We start from the raw sequence: 21,677 nt of genomic DNA on the forward strand, positions 1-21,677 counted from the left end.
GGATGACAGCAGAGTCATTCAGGAAGATTTGATATGTAATTAATCTGACTCGGGATACTTAGAAGAATTTTTCACAGTGGTGCTGATAAGAACCACAGCCCACATTCACAAACCGTCTCAGAGCAGGACATCAGATTCCTTTCTTATTTACCATGTCTTTCCTGAGATGGAGTAGATCAGTTCTCCTAATCTGAGAGGCTTTGTAAATACGGACCCAGATGTTTGAAGTCTTTAATGCCTTAAAAACTACCTCAAAGGGAGTTATTACATGAAATAGTAGTACATGAAATATGCCGCCTGGTTTCTGAGACCTAACCTTATTTATTAATCTCCATTTGGTGTGGAGAAGTACAGGACATTGTAATGCAAAATAGTCTCCAAAGAAAATGTATTTTTTTCAGATTTACCACTAGTTTAACTTTATCAACAGCAGTTTCTAAGTATACATAGTAGGTTTTCATATTAAATCTGATTTGGCCATATCTAAAAAAATGGTGCTTGTTTGACGATGTTAGGTGCCATTAAACATAATTCAAATAAAAAAAATGTTAGAGGATGGTTTTGTTTTCTTGGAATGTCCACTGGAAAGAGTATTACAATAATCTACTACAATTATAAGAGAATTACAGTAATTTATTACAGTATTACAAATTGTGTGTCCATTCACAGTACCAGGATGCTACACATTTTGACCAGATGTTTGTAAATGTGTTGTGAAGCAAATTTATAGTTAAATTAAAAATGCGCTTGACGACTATTTTGATATTTCTGTACACGGGCATAGAGCTAATATCAGTATAGTCTAAAAATCATTTTCAACTACAACTAAACTTTCCTCTGGTTTGACAGAAATAATATAAGGAGAAAATGAATTGAAATATTGAAATACACCATTTTTGCTTCACTGGATGTCCTGGCCCTATTACGGGCCGTTTGTCATTCATCATGATACAAATATATAGTGTATTAGTCAGAGTATACTAACCTGATTAACTGGAGCATCATTAATTAAAACTTAACCAGTTTTTCACTGAATTGTTGCTGTATTCAAAACTGGCATCGTTCACGGTTAACCCTTGCATACTCCTAATATCGATTAGAAACCCATGCTGTCTTTAAATGGACTGATTGCTCTTTACACGTTTTATTGATTTAATGATTGCCTTGAAGCTACAGTTAATACTGGAAGGTCATTAACAGCAGTATGTTACATTATCTCTGTTAGTTTGTTGTTTTTGGCTCTTCCATTGATTATTCAACCTTGCAGCAAGATGGCAGGGATGTCTGATATTGACTTTAATCACAGAGCAGATCGACTGATTTGTAGATTATAGATCACACCAAAGCAACCTTGAATTCCTTATCACGATAGAAGGACACTATAAATAAGAATCCAAACTAATTTCTGAATAGTGACTGCATCTCTTTTAATTGTTCAGTCATTTATGATTCATCAATAAGAATACATTTAGCTTATCCCAAATTAATGTACTTTATCATCCTTTAATGATCTTTTCGGTTGTGCGCGTGTTTCATATAGAGAGCGAGATGAGTTGATGACAGCGCTGTGCGCTTTGAGGGCCAGTCAGGGTGAGACTCAGCAGAGGGAGTGGGCTGCCTATCAGCAGGTCAAACAGGCTGTGGAGATGGCAGAGGAGGCTAACCTGGAGAAGACCAAGGTAAGAACACTCACCTTTATTCTGGTACCTGTTTCAGCAGTCACAGGTTTAGCATTGGTGTGTGCATACAGGACAATCTGTCCTGAGGCAGAAGGAACTTGTAAACTCCAACAGCAAAAGAAATTAAGGTTTGCGTGTTGGTTGTAGGCATTTGACGGAAAAACAATATATTCCATTGTCTTCTGTCAAGCAGTGACAGAAAATTTTGCCATTGTCAGCGGCGATGGCAGTGTACTGGAGTGGTCAGGGGAACGTTCTGTCAATTGTCCAGACGTCTGCTGTCAACCATGACAGTGGAATAAACTGGATGTTCATTTGTTGGGATCCATGAACTTCGAACGGCTCAATGTTGTTGTCCGGGCGTACTGAGTATTACGCAATCAAAAATGAAAAGCTTACCAAGCATCCTCCTGCCTTTTCCACATAAAATCAACAGTCCACACTGCAAAACCTCTCTTTGATGATCATCCGTTTTTACCAATGACACTGTCTCCTTGTCAGTGCTGTGACCATGGCAGTGTCATTGTTGAAAGCGTACTACTATAAAGCACACTGCAAATTATAGCCATGATTTCGCAATATTTACTGCAAATGTCTCACAGAAAAACAATGCATTTATTTTATTGTGAAATCAACTCATCTGAAAATAGCACAAATTACAGTGAGGTTGACATTGAGCTGTACCACACAGCATTATGGGGAAATGTCATGATCTAACTGAGAGTTAAAAGGGCTTGAACATTTTAAATGTTTTTATTCTGACAATTCAGGTTTTGGTGTTTTAAAGACTTTTGAACCTCATTATGTTAAACGCACTGGAGGTTTTTATGTATTAATTTATTTATCTGATTGTTTAAATCCTGAGAGTACTAAGTAACTGACTCAGTTCTTTGTTTAATAGACATTACTAGATGTGTGTTTGGTCATGTTTGTGCAAATTATAAGCAAGGTTAATCTGTCTGTAAAATATGTATTTTAATGTGTATGTATGACCCAAATGCAAACTTGAGATATTCCATGCATTTACAGTGCGAAACATGGTGAATAAATATGTTCATTGATTTTTTTAAAAAATATAGATAAACATATATACATATGCACATTTACAGGTCTGGTAAAATTAAGTCATTTTATTCATATGTAAATTTACTGCTGTCACAGTGTAAATTTGATATTTTACTCTAATAACTGTTAATAACTAATTTTACAGTGAAATCTTTATACTGAACATTTATTTCAGTGCCAACCTGTAAACAGAGCACTAGTCAAGCCTTTGATGTAATGTGATGTACTGGAAAGAAGAAATGCTACTCTCTGACTACTTTCACAAGTTTTCCAGACCGCTCTCTCTTTTCCAGGCATACTCTTTATAATGATCCTCAGTGTTGTTGCTTAAGAAATGCTGTAGTGCTTTTCACCCTTATACAATACAGGTTTTAGGATGAGACAGACATGATAGAATATCTTATCAAAGCTATTCAGGTAAAAAAATGCAGTTACATTCACTTTGACATAAATAGCTTTTACATAAATTCGTTATAACATAAGTTCCTTTTACATAGGCCATATGTAGGAAAGATGTTAGACCTGGCAGGTGTGTTTTCAGGTATTGTAAAACTCCACCCACATCACTACACTGGTAATGTATTATGCACATTCTTCCCTCTGGGTAGCTAGTCCAATCTCAGAAAAAATTAATTCTACAGATCTACAAATTCTTTTGACTGTAGAATTTGTCAGCATGTAGTACATGTTTCACATAAATGTGACAGAATTCATCAGCTGTTGAAATGGCTTCTGTTACAAGTGGCTTTTGAGTCTACTTGTTGTCTGTTGTTTTCTAAGTACAGGGAAATTTGTTTAACTTATTATCCATGGTAATCGACTGTGTGCTACAGATGTGGCAGACAGAGATTTGGTTAAAAAATACAACGCTTTTGTTGAGGAGCTGATCCTAAATCTATGGCCTAAACAAGAAAAGACTGAGCCTAATGTTGCAGTATATACCACCAAGCAGTTTATGAAACCTTTTCCATATCAAATGTTGATGGTGCTTCTGATAATGAGTTTGAATGCTAACTAGCTGTGCTTTTTTCTTTCCTGTGTTTTTTTTCCAGGCACTAGTGCAGTGTGAGCATATGCACGCTGAGCTGGCCAGGCAGAGAGAGAGACTGGAGAAGGAGCTGGCCTCCGAGCAGGAGAAGATCTCCCAGGCCAGGGAGTCAGCACGCTCTGAGAGCAAGCGAGAGAAAGAGGAGCTTGCCCAGACAGTCAGTTTTTTACATGACTGAATTACATTTTAAAGCCTTAAATGTTTAGAAACATAGAAACATTTTACACTTCATGCAAATAGAAACACAATTTTGCAATTTGGGTGAGGGTGAGCAATTTTAATAGGTTAAAAAAAAGTAACCTTTGCTGCCCTCTAGTGGCTAAGACAGGATAATACCCAAGAAATTTGAATTCTGAATGCAAGAAAATTGGTGACCTTATTTCCAATGAATCCATGTTTTTTCTGGTAATTATTGTTATTTATATTGTTTTTTCCAATGTCCTGCCACACGCAATGTTACGTGTGCTTTTATAGTACTGTGAATGTGCAAAATTGAACATTAACGTTTGTAATGAAGAAAGAAGCAAATTTGCATGTCAAGGCTCTGAAAAGACATTAAAAACAAAATTCTGTTCTTGCATTACAATGCAAATATCACATTCCTACCATATAGAATAAAAAAGTTCGTTCTTTTTACAGGAAAGTAGTTAGGCCTGTTTGACCATATGTATGTGTGTGTGTGTGTGTATATATATATATATATATATATATATATATATATATATATATATATATATATATATATATTTATTTGTTCATCAGATTGCCTTTCATGTATTGACCATCACTACACTCATAAGGCTGTCTATCATAACAGCCAACAAACAATTAGTATAGTATATTTTATTAATTTTATTAACCATGATGTCAAGTATACTAAGGATACTTTTTACATAATGGGTTACCCCATGATTGCATAGTATGGTGGCTGAAGAGGCTGGAGGTGCTGTAATGGTTATAGCTACTTTCTTCAGTCATTGATCACAAAATAGATCCACTGTTTTGTAGTTTATGTAGAGGTCCCTTCTCTTAAGTACATATCAGAACAGAAGAACGTTATACACCCAGACTAATTTTTCAGTTGCGATTAACTGTGATTGCTTCTTCTTTTAACTTTCTATTAGTGTAGACTAATATATTTTGAAGTTCAAACTGCGCTTCAGTTGTTAACCACAAACAAACCCATGTAATAGATTTTTCTAATATGACCGTGTGCGTTTTTGTTCTCTGGTCTAGGTGACCTCTTTGACCAGGAGAGTGGCTGAGCTAGAGGGACTTTTGGACCGAGGAGAGAGAGAAAGAAACTCCCTTAACACACAACTAGAGGAGGCCTTTAAGAAGCTCACATCACAGGAAGCTGAAAGCAGCAAGGTTATCTGTCTAATGATTTCTTTAACATATTGAGGTTTATGTTGAGAGAACATTCATAGTAAGCTCAGATTACCTTGGTTAATCCATGACCACACACACCCAACTACAGAGCATAATGATGTACCATATAAGCTGCTTTGTCCTAAGGGCGTCCTTTAGACATGTATATAGACCGTGTTTTGTGTCTAGCATTAACCTCAACTGACGGCCAAGATGGAATACTTTAGAAATGAGTGATGGCCGTGCTGCTCCTATCATGTCTTTAGTATTATTTTATATGGGTAATTAGAAGCGACTTTGTAAAGGAATTAAATGGACACTAGATGGCAGTAGAGCTGTACAGATAGCAAAGTTTCATTTCTGGACCTATTGAGCAGGAGTCTGCGGAGCTGATGAAAGCATTTGCTTACTCATTTGATGTTTGAACTTGATGTGTAGAATTGTATCTTGGAAAACTGACAGGTTTGATGCAAAGTGACAGTGGCGAGGCATGTAAGTGTGTGTATTGAAGTCCACTGCCCTGTGTGTGCTAGGCGTGCGGAGAGCTGCGCTACCAGCTCAGCCAGGCCCAGCTTAAGAGAGAAGAGGCCGAGAGGGAGTTAAGGGACACCAGCTCCAAACTGAGCCGGCAGCTCGAGCTGGCAGAACAGGTGAGAGAGGCCGCATGAGTTCTGCATGATTTTGTTATTTAATTTAAATTCTCTCTGAAGAATGTGTTCTACATAAATAAGTTTGCACATGTGTAATTCAGAATGCAGACTTAAGTATTGTTTGAATTGGACTGGTTTTACCAGGTTCTGTAGTGTAATTTGTAAGGGATTTGACTATCTGATTTGTATGGTACAAAATATCTGTGTAATTTCCCCAATTTACCAAATAAATTGTGGATAAATTGCTTGATGTGTTGCACACGTCCATGTTATGCCTCAATAACAATAACAACACGGCACATGGCCATGTCTGTTAGCAGGTTCACTTATTACTCAGGCTGGGCAAAATGAAGTAATTATCATTATTGTGATAAATACTTTACAGTGTGTCACGATATGTTTTTCTGAGTATATTGTGTATATTGTAAGTACTGAAAGAACACTGACCAACTGCATATTTCATTAACGAGAAGCATAATTAATCCTGTTTAGTTGGATTTAATGCAGCACACGGTATGCAAAATGTTGAATAATAATTGTATTCATGTTATTTAGTAAATGTGACACTGCTTATTCTTTTTTTTGTCTGTTCCAACTGTTTAGAAAAATATTGTGACATACAGTGTACCGTGAAAATTTCATGAAGTATCGTGATGATATATTTTGGCCATATAGTCCACCTCTAGTTATTTCATTAACCATGATGTCAAATAGAACAGGACTAATACTACAGAAGGAGCTCTGGGTTTAGAAGTAATGCACCCTAGAATTGTGTGTTCAGACTTGTAATTAAACTATGGATACTGCAGACTCATACTGGATTAAAATTACAGAATGTTGTCTGTGATCAATGAAATTACAGTATGTCCCTCAGGGTGTAACTAATCCAACTAAAATAAGTGTTGATAAACATACATGGAATGATCAAGACAAAATACACAGGACATACTGAAAAGAGAATGTAAAAAAAAAACAAACAAAGATGGGATTAGAACAAATAACACATTCGCTAATGTATTTGTTTCTGCTTACTAACAGTTCTTCTCTCTCTCTCTCTCTCTCTCTCTCTCTCCGGGTTCAGGAAGTGCAGAAGCTGGGTGTGGAGTTGAGCGGCAGCCGGCAGCGTTTGGAGGAGGCCCAGAGGGCGGAGGGCCGAGCACGGGCGGAGGCAGCCGGCCTGGCCGAGGGGCTGAGCCGCGCCCAGCGCCAACTGCACCTCACCAGGTAACCCCCTTAATCCTATTACATGCCACAACACTGCGCCCGTCCGCTGGCCCCTGTGCACTGCCAGCAGCCTGGCGGGAAGGCCCATGCGTTTTATTAAAACGCCGCCAGCCACCGGCTGCCACCGCCACAGTCCACCGTGCACCAGGGGAACAGGGCTGGAGAGAAGGGGCACACACACTGTCTCCCTCTATAACGTCACCAACCCAAGTGCACTGCTGTTCCCCGAGTTCAGTGGCTGCACTGTGGTGTTTTGTGGTATTTTATGTCTGTGTGAAGCTAATTATTAAATATGAGCAAAATGTTTTGCCTGCCATTTCTGAATCAGCCTCAGACTTGACAAAATCCTTATAATTCTATGAGGAGTTAGAGGGATTTGTGCAAAGTGTGCTAGAGAACAATCATGTTTGGAAGAGCATTGGTTATTAGTAGCCTCCTGATACTCAGTAGAGAAAAGCTTACAAAGTACATTTCAACATTTAGTCTAAATTGATTTGAAAAAAGTTCTTCTTTTAAAAGGCAGGTCTTTAGTTTTGCACTTACATGTTCACACTTTGATTGCAACAAGCAAAGCAACAATTTCCACTTTTACTAATTTAGGCTACCAACATTTAGTGTCTACATAGCTCAAAGCGGTGTGTTCTATCTTTGTGTTTCACTGATTAACAGCATTATGTGAAGTTTTTTAAAGTCTAACATATTGTAGGGCTTTAAATGTTTCTGACATCTTGCCAGTTCTGTTTTGAGCTTGTTCCCGATGAACCCAAAGCTGTAACTTCTTTTGGTAATACTGCTGGATTGGCTTCCATGGAATATAAATTTATGCTTGCAAAGCTGGCTCCAAGAATTAGAATAGTCAAGAGTCGAGAATTTGTTCATTATGTTGGTATTCGTTTTAGTGTTTGGGAGCTTTTTGTAAGCCACAACATTTGTAACATGAACCACAATGTGTTTAAGGAACAGAAGCTTTAAGATAGAACAGTTATTGATAATATATGAAAGTTAATGTTAAAAAATTATCAGTGGTTTAAATGAATGAATCATAACAAAGATACCTAAGAAAACACATTTACATGAGTTCTTTAAATAATAAGATAATAAAGAAAATGTGCAGTGCAAAATCTGTTTGAAGAGATTGGTTTACCTTGGAGGCAAGTCGAGTTGAATGAGTCGTCTCAAAACGTGTTGTGAAAGTTATACTACAGTAATATTAAGTATAGTGATGCCAAGGACGTAGTATACTGGACTTACATCATGACTGATACCACTATTAATAAATACATTGTTGCTGCCCACTGGATTTGTTTTGAACTGCAGTTACAAACATAAATAAAATTATAGTTCATTAAGATTTTTTTTTTGTGATGATTTTTTTTATAGTATTTTTGTTGATGAGTATGCTGGTTCAACAGTTATTCAAAGCCTATAAATTGCTGTTTGGACCAGCCCTAGATGCTAGATTTTTTTAATTGTTGTTAGGTTTTGTTGATGAAACCCCTATACATGAAATGACGTGCATGTAGATATGATTGTCATTGACTGACTGAGCCACTACATTTCTTTCTTCGATGTCTTTTCTGTCTTCTACCCAAACAGAGATAGCAGGTTAGATTAAAGGTGTAGCTGTTCCCTGTAAGTTATGAATGGCTGTAAATATGAATTTAGTACAAAACAGGTCACAGAGTCCTTGATTTTGAGCAAGATGTTCATCTGTTGAAGTTATTTAAAGTTATTTTATGATGTAATTAAACTTAGACCACTAAGTTATCAGTGGAATGTGAATTTGGCTGTCCATTCAGTAAAACAGCTAAACTGACTACTAAAACACTCCAAACACATGTAGGTAAACAAAATTCACCTGTCTCCTTATCTGACATAATAAATTCCTAATCAAAAATTGTAATGTTTTGGTTTACAAATAAGATAGAATACTTTAAACTATATAAAAGTGTAGTTAAATATGAAAAGTAAATATTATTTTTAAGGGCAGTATTGAGAGCCCTAAGTATTTGAGTAGTATGTGATGCTTGTAAAATGCTGTTCAGCCAAGCCCTACAATCATATTATTAAGAATACATAACCACATTGACTTCATGATGGGTCAGTTTTGAATGTCGAAGTGAATGACCTCACATAGCACTGATGTATTTGGCTCATCGGAAACCTGCATCAGTCTGCTGTTAGTCATGCTGAAGTCATAATGTGGGCAGAGGAGTGTGTCTCTGCTCTGTTGTGTGCTCATGGACAGACTATGTGAGAATCTGCCTGGCAGGTATCTCCTCATTGCTCTCCCTCCTTTGGGCAGAGGTGGCAGAGGCTGCAGCGCTGTATATGACACCTCCAGTCATGGTGGCACAGATGTGGCCCTGCAGCCTGTGGAGGAGAGGAAGGTCATAGGGTTGAACCATCAACTGTCCTTTACCGTACTGTTAAAAGTAAAGGTTTCAAATTGAGTTATTTGTGATGCCATAGAGATTCATTTTTAGTTCCCTAAAAAGGTGTAGATCTTAAACATTCAGAGACTCAACATTCAGTGTCTGCATGTATCAACATTTGGAATTGGAGCTTTCTCTGTGCTGCCGTGGTTTCCTTTTCTGTATAAAAGTGATGGGATTATTGTTCAGTAGTCCTGTGATAGTTTGAGTATTTTTGATTTGTTTCAAATGTAACAATAAAAGGTGACTGAATTGTGAAGTATATCATTAATTGCATGTTATTTGTAGTTAATCATGATTAATTGTATTTGTTCAAGTTTTAGAGTTTTTTTTTTTATTCAAAAAGTAGTGCATTTTGTTAAAGTTGTATGAATGGACAAAATAAGCTTCATCGGGATGTATTATTTACCTTCAGTAATTCAGTAGCATTGTTTAATTGTGTGAGTGCTGAAACATTATTTTTATCGTGTGAAGGCGGTTGGTGTAGTGGGTGACACTGCTGTTGTCCTTGCCACAGACTTTGGTTTGAGGTCCCCTCCTGGGCAAACATACCACAGCAATAAGGCAAGGGCAAGACTCCTACTGCTACATTCACCTAACGCTGTCATATGATTAAATTGCAAGTCGTTCTGGATAAGGCTGCATTCACAAGACATTTTGATATCCGTCAAAAGAAATGCATTGATAAGCATTGCTGGTTTGTTGTGGGTGTGTTTGTGGGCGAAGATTGTTGCAAGTGAAAACTTGTGCAAACATCAGAGCTCATAAACGAAAACTACGAGTTGTTTTTTTGTTTTTTTTTTTAAATCAAACCAGTCTCTTTCTTACTATATCTTTCCAGATTCACTACCATTTGTTTTGGATTGTTTTATTGTCTCATATTGTTTTGCTATCTGGTGTAGACCAGAGAAGGATGGAATGTACACTCCATGAAAAGTTCAACTCTGGTGAACTTATTGAACAATAGTGATTGTCATTTTCGCACACTGCAGTGTGTTGGTGGCTGCTGTCAATCAAAGCATAATTCTCATTGAAATCAATGGCCACAGGTGCATTTTTTACAAATACAAAAATGTCTTCATGAATGCGTCCTAAGAGCGTCTTCCAAGTGCATAAAGTAAATTTAAATGCAGGGTTCACCTGAAAATCATGAGTCCAGTGAGAAAAACAGCGACTCCAACAAAATGTTTATATATACCATATAGTGTGTATGATATATACAGTCAATGGTTTTAACTCCTCCGTGAGTGTAGCCTCTCGCTCGTGCATGTTCATACAGCTTGTGGATTCTTGTTTCAGTGGAGGCTGTTGAGGGGAACTGGAGCTTTGCTGTTGCTTTTGTTAGTTTGCTGCTCATTGACTTAACCACTGTTCTCTTGAGAGAATTGTCCAGCGTAGTCTGTTGAAGGGCTTGCTTTAAAAGCTATTAAAAGCTGTATTTGTGCAAGAGGCCATAGCAACATACAGTACACATGCAGAAAGATTTGTGGTGTTCATAATTTATTACATCAACACATTATTAAAATGGTATTAACAAATTATTAATGCGTTAACTTTGACAGCCCTAAAAATATACGGCTTGATTGGATCATGTTCTTTAAATATTGAAGTAAGTGTGACAACAACATAGATGCTTTTTTTTGTTCAAAATTAAAGGCATAAACGACTATTTTTGTACATGAGATGTGTGAAAAAAAAAAAAAAACTTTCTTTAAAGTAGGTTAAAGAACTCTGACATAATAATGTTCTGTACTAATTCAAAGTTTGAATTAGTACTGTACATCCACGCCAAGAGCCATTTAGGAATATTTACTTTTTAAAGAACAAGAGTCTCAAGTTTAGGGCTCGTAAAGCCTTAGTCCAGCACAATCTCTTCAAACTTGATTTAACTCAACATCAAGTTTTGTAGGTGTGTTTGAGCAGAAAACTCACCAGGCTGTGCTGGACACTGGCTCTCCAGGACCCAGTATCTTTGCTTTGAGCAACTAATAACAATGTACTTAAGAAAATTGCCCTTTGTTTGCTTTATACTCAAAGTTCTGCATCTTTCCTTGACCCAGTGCATTTCCACACCCAACACCTGTCTTATGGTGACTCACAGTGAGGCGTTCCCCTCTTCCATCTCCCTCTGAATGTTCCATCCTGCAGCAGTAAAGCGAGGCGATGTGGCAGCCTCAGTGGGTTTGGATGGCATGCTGGGTCCTGTCCCTGTGGAGGTAACATGCTTCTTGCAGCATCTGAGACAGAGCTGCACAGCTGCAGAGGAGGGACAGCATCTGTTCACCAGAGAGAGGAGGCCGAGTATTACAGTGCAGTCATGTATTGTTTATGAGGCATTATGAAGAGCCATGCTGTTCAGGAAACATTAGTGAATAATTTGGGCTATTTGTTTACATTTGGTAAAGTCGTTGTGTACTTGACTACACGCTTCTTCTAGACTCAGCATCCATTATTTGTGTTGATTGGTAGGCACATATGCTGTGTTGTAAGTGTGGCATCTGCATATGAATTTCGTAGTCTTTACATATGGTAATACAATCATGTAAAATCGTTGAAGTCTGATATTTCCATAGTAAAAATGTATAGCAGTAGTTATCTGTTGATAGTAGAATCTTTGGTTCTGCATACGACATGGCTGTAAACATTCTGTCATGCTGGCTGTCAAAAGTTTAGGGACTCTTAACTTCTCAAAACCGAATGAGCATGTTTTCTTCGTTGATTTGTAAGTTAAACTTCAGCATGTTAAAGACTAAGTTTATATTGAAAAAAAATATCACACGTAAATAATTGTGAGTATATTTGTGACAATGCGACTCAAAGCAGCACTTTTTCGGTCTTTTAAGCCGTTTAGTCAAAAAAAGACTTTTCAGTATGTGCTTTTCATGATAGTTTAGAAATAAAAGAAAATGTCAAAATGTTATTAGGAACACGAAAGATTCACGTTCCTATGTGTTGCAAAATATGCCTAGTGTTATGAAATAGTTGTTTAATGTTTAGAAAATCTTTGCAGTTATGTTTTCTGATGTAATTGGAAAGACCATGAAAATCAAACACTAAAAAATTTTTAAAAGAAGGTGAGATGTCCGCCAACTTTTGATGAGCAGTGTATATACAATGTACATATTTCTACAGAGCATTGTGCTGAGCATTTACTGCATAATCAGAGATTTAAATCTATAATTCAAGAACATTAAATTTCAATCAAAATAGGTCTAGTCAGTTTTTACCCATTATATATGGTGTAACAATTTTGATTGAAATTTAATGATTGAAATTTAATGATCCATATTCTGGCATAGATTTAAGGTAGAATTACGCTGTCAGGTTTATGTCACGATAACAAAAAAAGCACAAAGATAGTAAAGTCAAACTGAAAATATATATATATATATATATATATATATATATATATATATATATATATATTAGCTTAGATACTCTAGCATGGCCCAGCGTTCAGATAGAGTGAACTGCAAAGCAGAATGTCGACATTGTCTTGCATCGCAGATCTATTGCTAGAAAATCTTCATTCTATAATGGACATGCAGCATAACTGACGTCACACAGTCTGCCATTAAAGTTAACAGCATCTTGTGCAGTCTGACATGCAATAAACGTATATGTACATAAGACCGCTGTCATCACACAGTCTACAGCAGACTTTAGAAAGTAGAAATTGTTAACGAATCAGAAAACAACTTAAAAACATCACTTAAAATGGCATTGATGGGTATGAGCAGCTCTACAGTGTGAATTAAAGATACACCAATATGGAATTGCAGGCCAATGTTGATAGCTGATATTTTCGTGGACATATCTACCAATACTGATACATAAAGATTTATAAAATTTAGAAATTGAGGCTAAATCTACTTAGATCAGCATTACAGAGAAATATAACATTTTTGTTTAGTAGAGTTACAAATGCAGTGAGATGAATAAAATACGATATTTTAGCACAGCAGCTCAGCATCACCTACAAAAACCTTATACAATAAATAAGGATTTATACAATAAATACCTTATCATATATCAGTTCTGGTTCTGGGAGGCAGTATCAGCAGATGTTTGGGTAAAAAAAATATCGGCATCGGACAGATATTCAAGTTACATTCGATGCCAATATTTTTTTACCCAAACATCTGCCGATACTGATACAATTCTGATATTATTGTGCATCCCGTAGTGTGAATTATTAATGAGTGCTGAATTGAGGTTTGGTCAGCAGGTAGGCAGTGCAGGAGCACTGCTGAGGCAGAGGACTCTGTCCTTTAAACGCTTTGTACTCACTTTCGCTCAGGCAACAAAACGGCCTGCTGAAGATCACAGAGGTTAAGCCGCTGACCGGTCTGGCCATTGGCAGCGCAGAGCTTTTTAGCCGCTGAACAGTGTGTGTGTGTGTGTGTGTCTGTGTGTGTGTGTGGATGTGCACTGCCGAGGCAGGTTCTCTGAGCCAGCCACAGTGCACAGATGCAGTAGACATCTGTCCATTCTCTCTCTCTTCCTTGGGGCTAAGCTGTGTCTTTCCCAGCTTTTGCTTGCCTTGTACCAACTCCACACACACACACGCACATACACACACACATGCACGGATCATCTGTATCCCCTGTGAGGCAGAGGCACGTCGGCCACCCCGCTGGTAGCCTGGGAGCAGAGGTGGCTTTGTGACGGAGACGGCCTCTCTGTGTGCCATCCAGAGGAAATGACCGGTGGGCGGGCGTGCGAGCTGGGCCTCTGAAGCTGCCCTTTGATTCTCCTCTCTCTCCATTCTCATCTCACAGCCCGAATGATCACAGCTGCCTCAAACGGACGCACATGAAGCAGTTTTCTTTTTTGTTTGTTTCTCTCCTCCCTCTCTCTCTCTGTGTGTGTCTCTCTGTGTTCTTCTTTTTTCCGTCTCTCTTTTCTGTCTTTCATTCTATTCTGTCTTTCCTCTCTCTTTATTTATCCGTCTGTTCTCTCGCTCTTTCTCTGTCTCTCTTTAGCTCTTACTCTCTCTCTGTTCTTTCTTTTTCTCTCTGTTCTCTGTCTCTCTTTCTTTCTCTTTCTCCCACTCTTTGGGCCCTCTCCCGAGCGATCCCCCCAGCGCGTGTTTGGGGAAACAGGCAGGGCCGGCGGCTCCAGCATCGGATCATCAGCCAGCTGTGCGGTGGGCAGCCCAGGATTCGTCCTAATCCCCCCGCTCTGTTCTCCGCCTTCTGACGGCTTTCAGCCCAGACTTTATTCCATTTGTTTGTTTGTTTTTTGTTTGCTCGTGCCTTTTTGTCCCCCCACCCCCTTATTACTTACACACCCCCCCCACTCTCCCAACATTCTGCACACCCCATAGGGCATAAAAGAAAAAAAAACTAAATAAAACAACAAAACAGTGCGAGGCAGAGAGCTGTGTACTTTTGCTGCGGCTCTAGCCATCTGATTTGCCACCTCGACAAATTCCCCACGCTGCTGCGGCACTGTGTTTGCTTGAGTTCGCCAAGGTTTGGACAGGGACAGAGGCCTCGCCTGCCTCCCTCCCACTCTGTCCACGAGAACCGTAGCATCCATTTTAACGACCAAACAGCCAAGAAAACAACGCTGGCAGCCGAGTCCAAAGTTCTGATCCAACGATAACAGCGTCACAGTCTGAAAAGGAGAACCTCCAGGCGTAAACACGCATATCAAGCTAGGAAATATTAATGACCACTGTCTGAACTAGAGCAAACCAGGCCTTCTGTGCACAGCAAAGCTGCATACTGCATCAACGAATGCTGGCTGTTTAGAGCAAGAAAGACACCATTCAGCCCTACGTTCCGGAAAATGAAATTACAGGAGCTAAAAGCTTGTTTTATGGGAGCAAAAAGATGTTTGTGAGGCCAATCTGCTTTATGAGTCTCTGGCTCAAGCAGCCAGTATGAAAAGAAATTACTGAAGAGAGAGTGAACGGCTGTGTCACAAAGGCGGCATTTGATTCCTCATTACTGTCTGTGTATGGACTGGTTTAGGCCAACCTCTGCCCTGAAGCTCGAGAGTTCACTGTGAACATGAGCAGTGCATCCTCCTACACTACTGCTCTTCTATCAGTGAAGCTTTTGTGTTTGCTTTAAGCTTTGGACCAGCTTGCAGAGAGATGTGCCTCTTTTACATGAAGCTTTTGTAAAACTGGTTTGTTTTATGAACTCTAGTTTTAAAAGTCTAATTGAAAACATTATGTTTGCCGTGCTTAGAACTAAATGCATCTGTGGTTCATCACAATTGATAGAATACATGAAACTGCTTAAAAGTCAGGCTGTTGGATGTACAGTATGTGCAAAACCACAATGGAGGATCTGAAGAAGGACAGTACAAAACTTCCCATAGCATTTTGAATGCAGCTGAACCTCAGTGATCATGAGGCCTCTTGTTCTTTCCCTCCAGTGTCACTGACTAAGATGACGTTCTTGTTCCTAGCCGTAAAGACCCACTGCGGTGTTGGCGTTAAAAAGTCGCTCATCTCACCCCAGAATTCCATTAAACTTTTGCATGCTTCTCTGCCTTTCCTCAGCCTGACATGAGCACTTGTGGGGAGGAGGAGGAGGGAGAGGGAGGTGCGGACCACAATCCCCCGAAAGGGCGAGAATCGGAAAATGAATAAAAGAGCGAGCAGATGCAGCTCTACGCCAGAGGGAGGCTGCCGCCGTGCGCGAGGTCTGCCGCCATGCACGAGGTTCTGCCGCACCACCAAACTGCTGTAGACCAAGTCGGCGGGAGGTGCGTGTACCATCCGACAGGAAACAAAACAACAGAGCCCTGTACCTTCCACAAAAGTAGTGGTCATAGTAGTAGAGAGTGGAGAAAAATAAAGGGTGATTGGGGAAAGGGGGGCGGCCGCCAGCCGTGAGGAGCCGTGTTAGCGCTTTGGGGCGAGCGTGGGCGCGGGCACTGGCAGGTAGGAGGGCGGTTGCGCGCGGTTCTGGGAGGCAGCCATCTTGTTGGGGGAGCAGATGGCGGTGGGGCTGGAAGAGGAGGGGCTGCTTAGCAGAACTAATCAGACAGTAACGGATGGGGCAGCTGGGACCGCTGCCGGCCAGGCGGGAGAGTGCCGGCGAGCCGCCCACCGAGCGCCATGATGTTGACAGTGGTGTGCCCGTTGGCCTGGGATGAGACCTTGCTACATCTTCACGCCTCGCCGGCAGGGCTGCTGGCCCCCTTCTCCTCCTCCTCTTCCTCTTTCTAGTCATCTTGTAGGACCAGAGCTTTTGTCTTCTATCGTTGTTAACCTCATGGAACGTGGTAGTGCGTGGACTTTCGTGGCCTTGACTGAGGTTGATTCAAGTTTTTAGGTCTAGGGATGTTGCATTTCAAACAAGTGTGCAAGTTCTATGCAAGCATTCAGCACAAGTCCCGCACTGGCCTTTAACTGACTACTGAACTTCACTGTATAGTCTAGGGGTTCCCAACCTTTTTGCAACTCACGGCCCACAGAACCGACTACAAAACCTTTGCGGCCCACAGGAAGGTTTTACCAGCCTGAGCTAGGTTTTGCGTCGTAGCTCTAAAATGATTCTTAAAGGGTAGAGCAAGGATCACACTGAACACTCTCTCTACCAGTTAATATGATCTTAACACTGAGATGCTTTTGGGAAACTGGGCCATGATCATTTAAAATGCAAGCAAATATAACACAATAATCAATGTATCCCATCAAATTTCAGTTGACTGTATAATCATGTAACATAACAAGCACCAAAAAAAAAAACAAAAATCCTAAAATTTGTAGCCATTTATTCATGAAGGACGAATGCTGTATGACCAAAAGCAGAAAAGTTTTAAATTGACTTTTGCTAAAAATAAAAACATCCTATGTCAGTTACATCAGTCATGCGTTTTGCCAGACCAATCACTGACCTAAATATTTAGGTATTTTTATTTTTGTAAAAGATCATGACGATAATATTCATCATATTTAAAATGATTGATATATGAATTAAAAATGTGATATGTCTTACTGAAGTATTAAAGTTTTAAATACATAATGACTGCCGTCACTGCTGTCTAGCAGTACCACCATGACCTACTAGGGACCATGCCCCACAGTTTGAAAACCACTTTTTTAGTCCAGAGAAATTTCTGATCCCACTTTTTTTCTTTCAAACTTCATAAGGTACACATGCAGTGCATGAAAAGCAGGCTACTGAATAGTGGGCCGTTACATTAATGACTGTAACTAAAACAGTATAAAATTTGGATTTGTCCCGTCGGGTAAGCATTCAATCCATTTAATAAGATCAGTTGAAACTGGACATAAGAGAAACTGGACATAAGACTGAACTTTGGGGGTATTTTTGGAAGAAAAATATACCTGTAGATTTGTTTGAGAAACTCAAAAAAAAGAAAGTGAGCTGTAATGAAGGCAAAGGATGGACACACTAAATACTGAAAAATATACTCTATTTAGTTGTTGAGGGTCCCATGTAGTTTTGTTACATTGCATTTTCTGCATTTTTTCCCGGGTACTGAAAAAATTAATAACTTCAACCCTGTGTCTAAAGCGACATGAAATGAATAGGGGAAAATTGTCTTGATAAACAAGAACAGTACTGGACAGTCAACTTGCTGACATCAATAGATACTACATATGGCTCTACATATGTATGCATGTGTGTGTATATGTATGTATGTATGTGTATGTATATGTGTTGTTATAAATAATGATGGACTGATTTAAGCTAATGAAGACTTTTATAACCCCAAAGACATAATCTTAAACCATTTTCTTTTATAAATAAGAAATAAGTGCACGTCCTCTACGAAGAACACACTTTAATGCACAGTTACTGTTTATTTGCTGTCTTACATGTTGGGGGAAAATCATAGAGCGTGGCCTGTGCAAAGCTATAGCACTTTTTGTATTCTATGTTTTATTTTTCCCAAATGTTAAACTTAGCCAATAGCATAGATATTGTGCACTAGAATTTGCAGAAAAAATTTTAATTTGTGTTGTTACATTTTTTTGCATACAGCTATATATGCCCTTTGCATTTACATTTGTTTGTTTGGCCATACATCTTATTAACAGATTCTGTAATGAACTGCATTTCCTATTTCACTTTGTGTAATGCTTTCATGTATTAGTGGTGATTTCCCCTCTTTCTCATCCATGCATCATGCTTCTCTGCTGGCCTATAAGACCAGATGCAATGCCAGAGGCTATGCCCCTCAACTGAGCAAGACCTCAACTCATTTGCCAGCCATTTACTCCATTATTTAATGCCCCAACCAAGTTCAGGGCAATTACATGTGTGTTGTTCATTTGCGGCCATGTATCGGGAGCGTGTAGTATACACCAGAGAATGTGGGCCTGAATCTGATTTTCCTCACACAGTGCCAGTATTCCCCTAATCTGTCGATAACAGAATGCATCATGTTACAGATGCTTTAGGGCACATATGTAGTCATGACCAAATTTTGTTTGTGGTTGGTGGTTTCTATAAAATATATGATCATAAGTTGTAATGGTGATCAGTAAGGGTTACATGTTGTACTGTTGTTTACATTATGATAAGAACTTTGAAAGTTATTTAATATATAATTTGTGATTCTTTTTATTACTACAGACAAATATGACCAAAAATGAGTAATAATTGGCCTTGGATACTTTTTAGCAGTTAAGTCACAGTATCTTCATTTTACATGCTTTAGCAAACATACTATACAGTATATAACAGCATATACTCTACCTGGATAGCATCTTCTAGAAATGGGGCCAATTATTAGTCATGTTTCCTTATTAGATATATAATAAAGTGCCAGTGCTTAACACATACTAATAGAACATATTGTAGTGTAACGTGTGCTGATGGTTCTTTTAAACAGTTTATTGGTCCTAGTAATGACTTTGATGTGGAAGGAGTGCCATAGAGAAGTGCTTGAGTGCCGTGGCCCATCTCTCCGACAGGCGCACTGGTATAGGGCAGAATGTTGCGAGTCCCCAGGCAAAGTGAAGGCAAATCTGTCGGGTGCAACTGTTCTCACTTGGGCCAGCTCTGCCCAGAGAAAGTGGCCTACTTACTGTTTCTGGAAGCTGGGTTGCTCTCCTTCCCGTTTCTCTGTCCATGACACCCTTTTCTTGGTCTCCATAAGTTTTGCTTCAGTATAGACCATAGATTTAATATCAAAGTCCAGTTGATTTCACATTTACCTGGATGGATAAAAAGATTTGTTAAATGCTTGCGAAAAGGAGAAAAGGGTGGGTTAAAGGAAGCTGGAGTAAACAATGGGCCTCATTTACTAAATGTTCTTAAGAAATTTCTTCTTAAAACCCACTTACGCAGTTTTCATGAAGGTGTGAACAGTTCTGTGGTTGGAGAACACATCATGAATCTGACATAGACTTTTTCTTAGAACCTTTCTCAAGAATCAATTTAAGAAAAAACTTAGGAAGATATTGGAGATTGAGGCCCATTCCCCAGAATCTTTACTTTGGGTTTAATTAACTCTGTGGATCATACTGAACTGGCTCAAAATCAGAGTTGAAAACACATTTCAGACTTTAGATTAAGATCTTTTTGCTTTGAATGCCCTTATTCCTTAATCATAATTTTTATTAAAATAAATGATTGAACATTCCATTTTGTAACTACTAAAACAACCATATCTGTACTGAAACTGTACCAAATGTTTTGGTAGTGACTGTTTCCATAGATCTATAGTTTTTAGCTGATTTTGTGGATGATTAAAAAAAATAGCCAGAACATGGCTAGCAAACACAGATTTGAACAGTTATACTCAAGTACATATCAACTATAATACAATCATAGTATTTTTCATTAAAACTCAAAAAAACGTTCCTTAAAGGGGAGTTCCACCAATTTTTCAGAATTTCTTCATGATTAAGTAATTCAGTGTGGTTTGATATGAAATGCTCAATTCTAGAGAATCTTACCACGTCAGAATAGTCCACAGAGGTGGTGATAGGAACCAGACGTCTGAAGCGTTTAATATCTCTAATGGTTACATTATAGCAAGTTATTGCATTAAATGGTTATGAATACACACACTGATACCTGAGACATTGTTTTATGATGTAAATTTTCAATGAAGCTTAATTGAGGGGACTGTTAGGGCCATTTTAAGCTTCTACTTGCATGACTTGAAGTCTTTCAGGGTGGTTTTTGAAGTATATTTTGGATCCTTATCCTGTTTTAGAAGCCGGCCTCTTTTCAACTTACATTTCTTGACTGACTGTCACATTTGTTTCCAGAATTTGCTAATATTTAGTAAAAACTATTCTTCTGTCTGTCTGTGCAATGTGTCCTGTGCCACTGGCTGCCACAACCCCAAAGCATAATAGATCCACCCCCATACTTAACTGTTGGCAAGGTGCTCTTCTCATCAAATGCTGCTCCTTTTGTCTTCAAAAGTACCTTTGGTGCTTGAGGCCAAAGAGTTCCATTTTTACTTCATCAGTCCACAGCAGTTGTTTTCAAAATGCATCTGGCTCATTATGATGTTGTTTTGCATACTTCAGACATTTTTTTGTTATGAGGTTACAGGTGAGGTTTCCTCCTGATGATACTTTCATGCAGATCATGTTAATGCAAGCAACTCTGCACAGTAGAACAGTGCATTCCCAAACTGCGTCAGTTACACCTCCAGACAGGTCTCTTGCTGTCATATGGGGGGTGTTGCTTTACCTCTCTGGTTGGTACATGAACAGTTCTAGTTTCTTGGTCTTTCAGATCTTGCACTGACTTTCACAGTTTCCCTTTACTTTCATTTTTGACAGTGGAAATTGCGAGCTGGAAGCACTTTGATGTCCTTTTATAACCTTCCCCTGACTTGTAAGCAATAAGCTTCATTTTCAGATCCTAGCCAGCTGCTTAGAGAAGCCCATGGTAGTTTAGTGTTAGTAAGGTTTGAAGGGTCAGGGAATTTATTATTCTCTGACATTATGATCAGCTGACAATTCCTGATGACCATTCTTGACTTTCCAAAGCAGTCCTAATAACTCCATTAAGGCCTAACAAGTTAATTAAGTTCTGAGACTTTATAATGATAGGATGTGCGAACATTTGCGCACATCACAGTTAATTTTTTTCTGTTTTTTTTTTTTTTAAGTTAAATTGTAAAGTAACTGTGCAGAAAAATGTAAGTTTTTAAAAACCTACAGAGGTTGTGTTTAATTCTTTTTACTTTGAAAATGACAGTCTAATATACTAGTGTTATAGTAGACACATTTGATACTTTT

The 21,677-nt window shown here is 38.7% G+C and overlaps 1 protein-coding gene across 1 annotated transcript in view; it reads left to right on the forward strand.

Annotated features, from left to right (window-relative positions):
* Positions 1–21,677, forward strand: part of sdccag8 (SHH signaling and ciliogenesis regulator sdccag8) — a 74,059-nt gene that overhangs the window by 6,302 nt on the left and 46,080 nt on the right. The window contains exons 10-14 of the mRNA XM_036573843.1: positions 1,541–1,679; positions 3,797–3,949; positions 5,029–5,163; positions 5,697–5,813; positions 6,895–7,037. Of these exons, the coding sequence (XP_036429736.1) occupies positions 1,541–1,679; positions 3,797–3,949; positions 5,029–5,163; positions 5,697–5,813; positions 6,895–7,037 (687 nt within the window). The remainder of the gene's footprint in view (positions 1–1,540; positions 1,680–3,796; positions 3,950–5,028; positions 5,164–5,696; positions 5,814–6,894; positions 7,038–21,677) is intronic.

The sequence above is a fragment of the Colossoma macropomum genome, unplaced genomic scaffold (assembly GCF_904425465.1).
Source record: "Colossoma macropomum unplaced genomic scaffold, Colossoma_macropomum, whole genome shotgun sequence".
Lineage (NCBI taxonomy): Eukaryota > Metazoa > Chordata > Actinopteri > Characiformes > Serrasalmidae > Colossoma > Colossoma macropomum.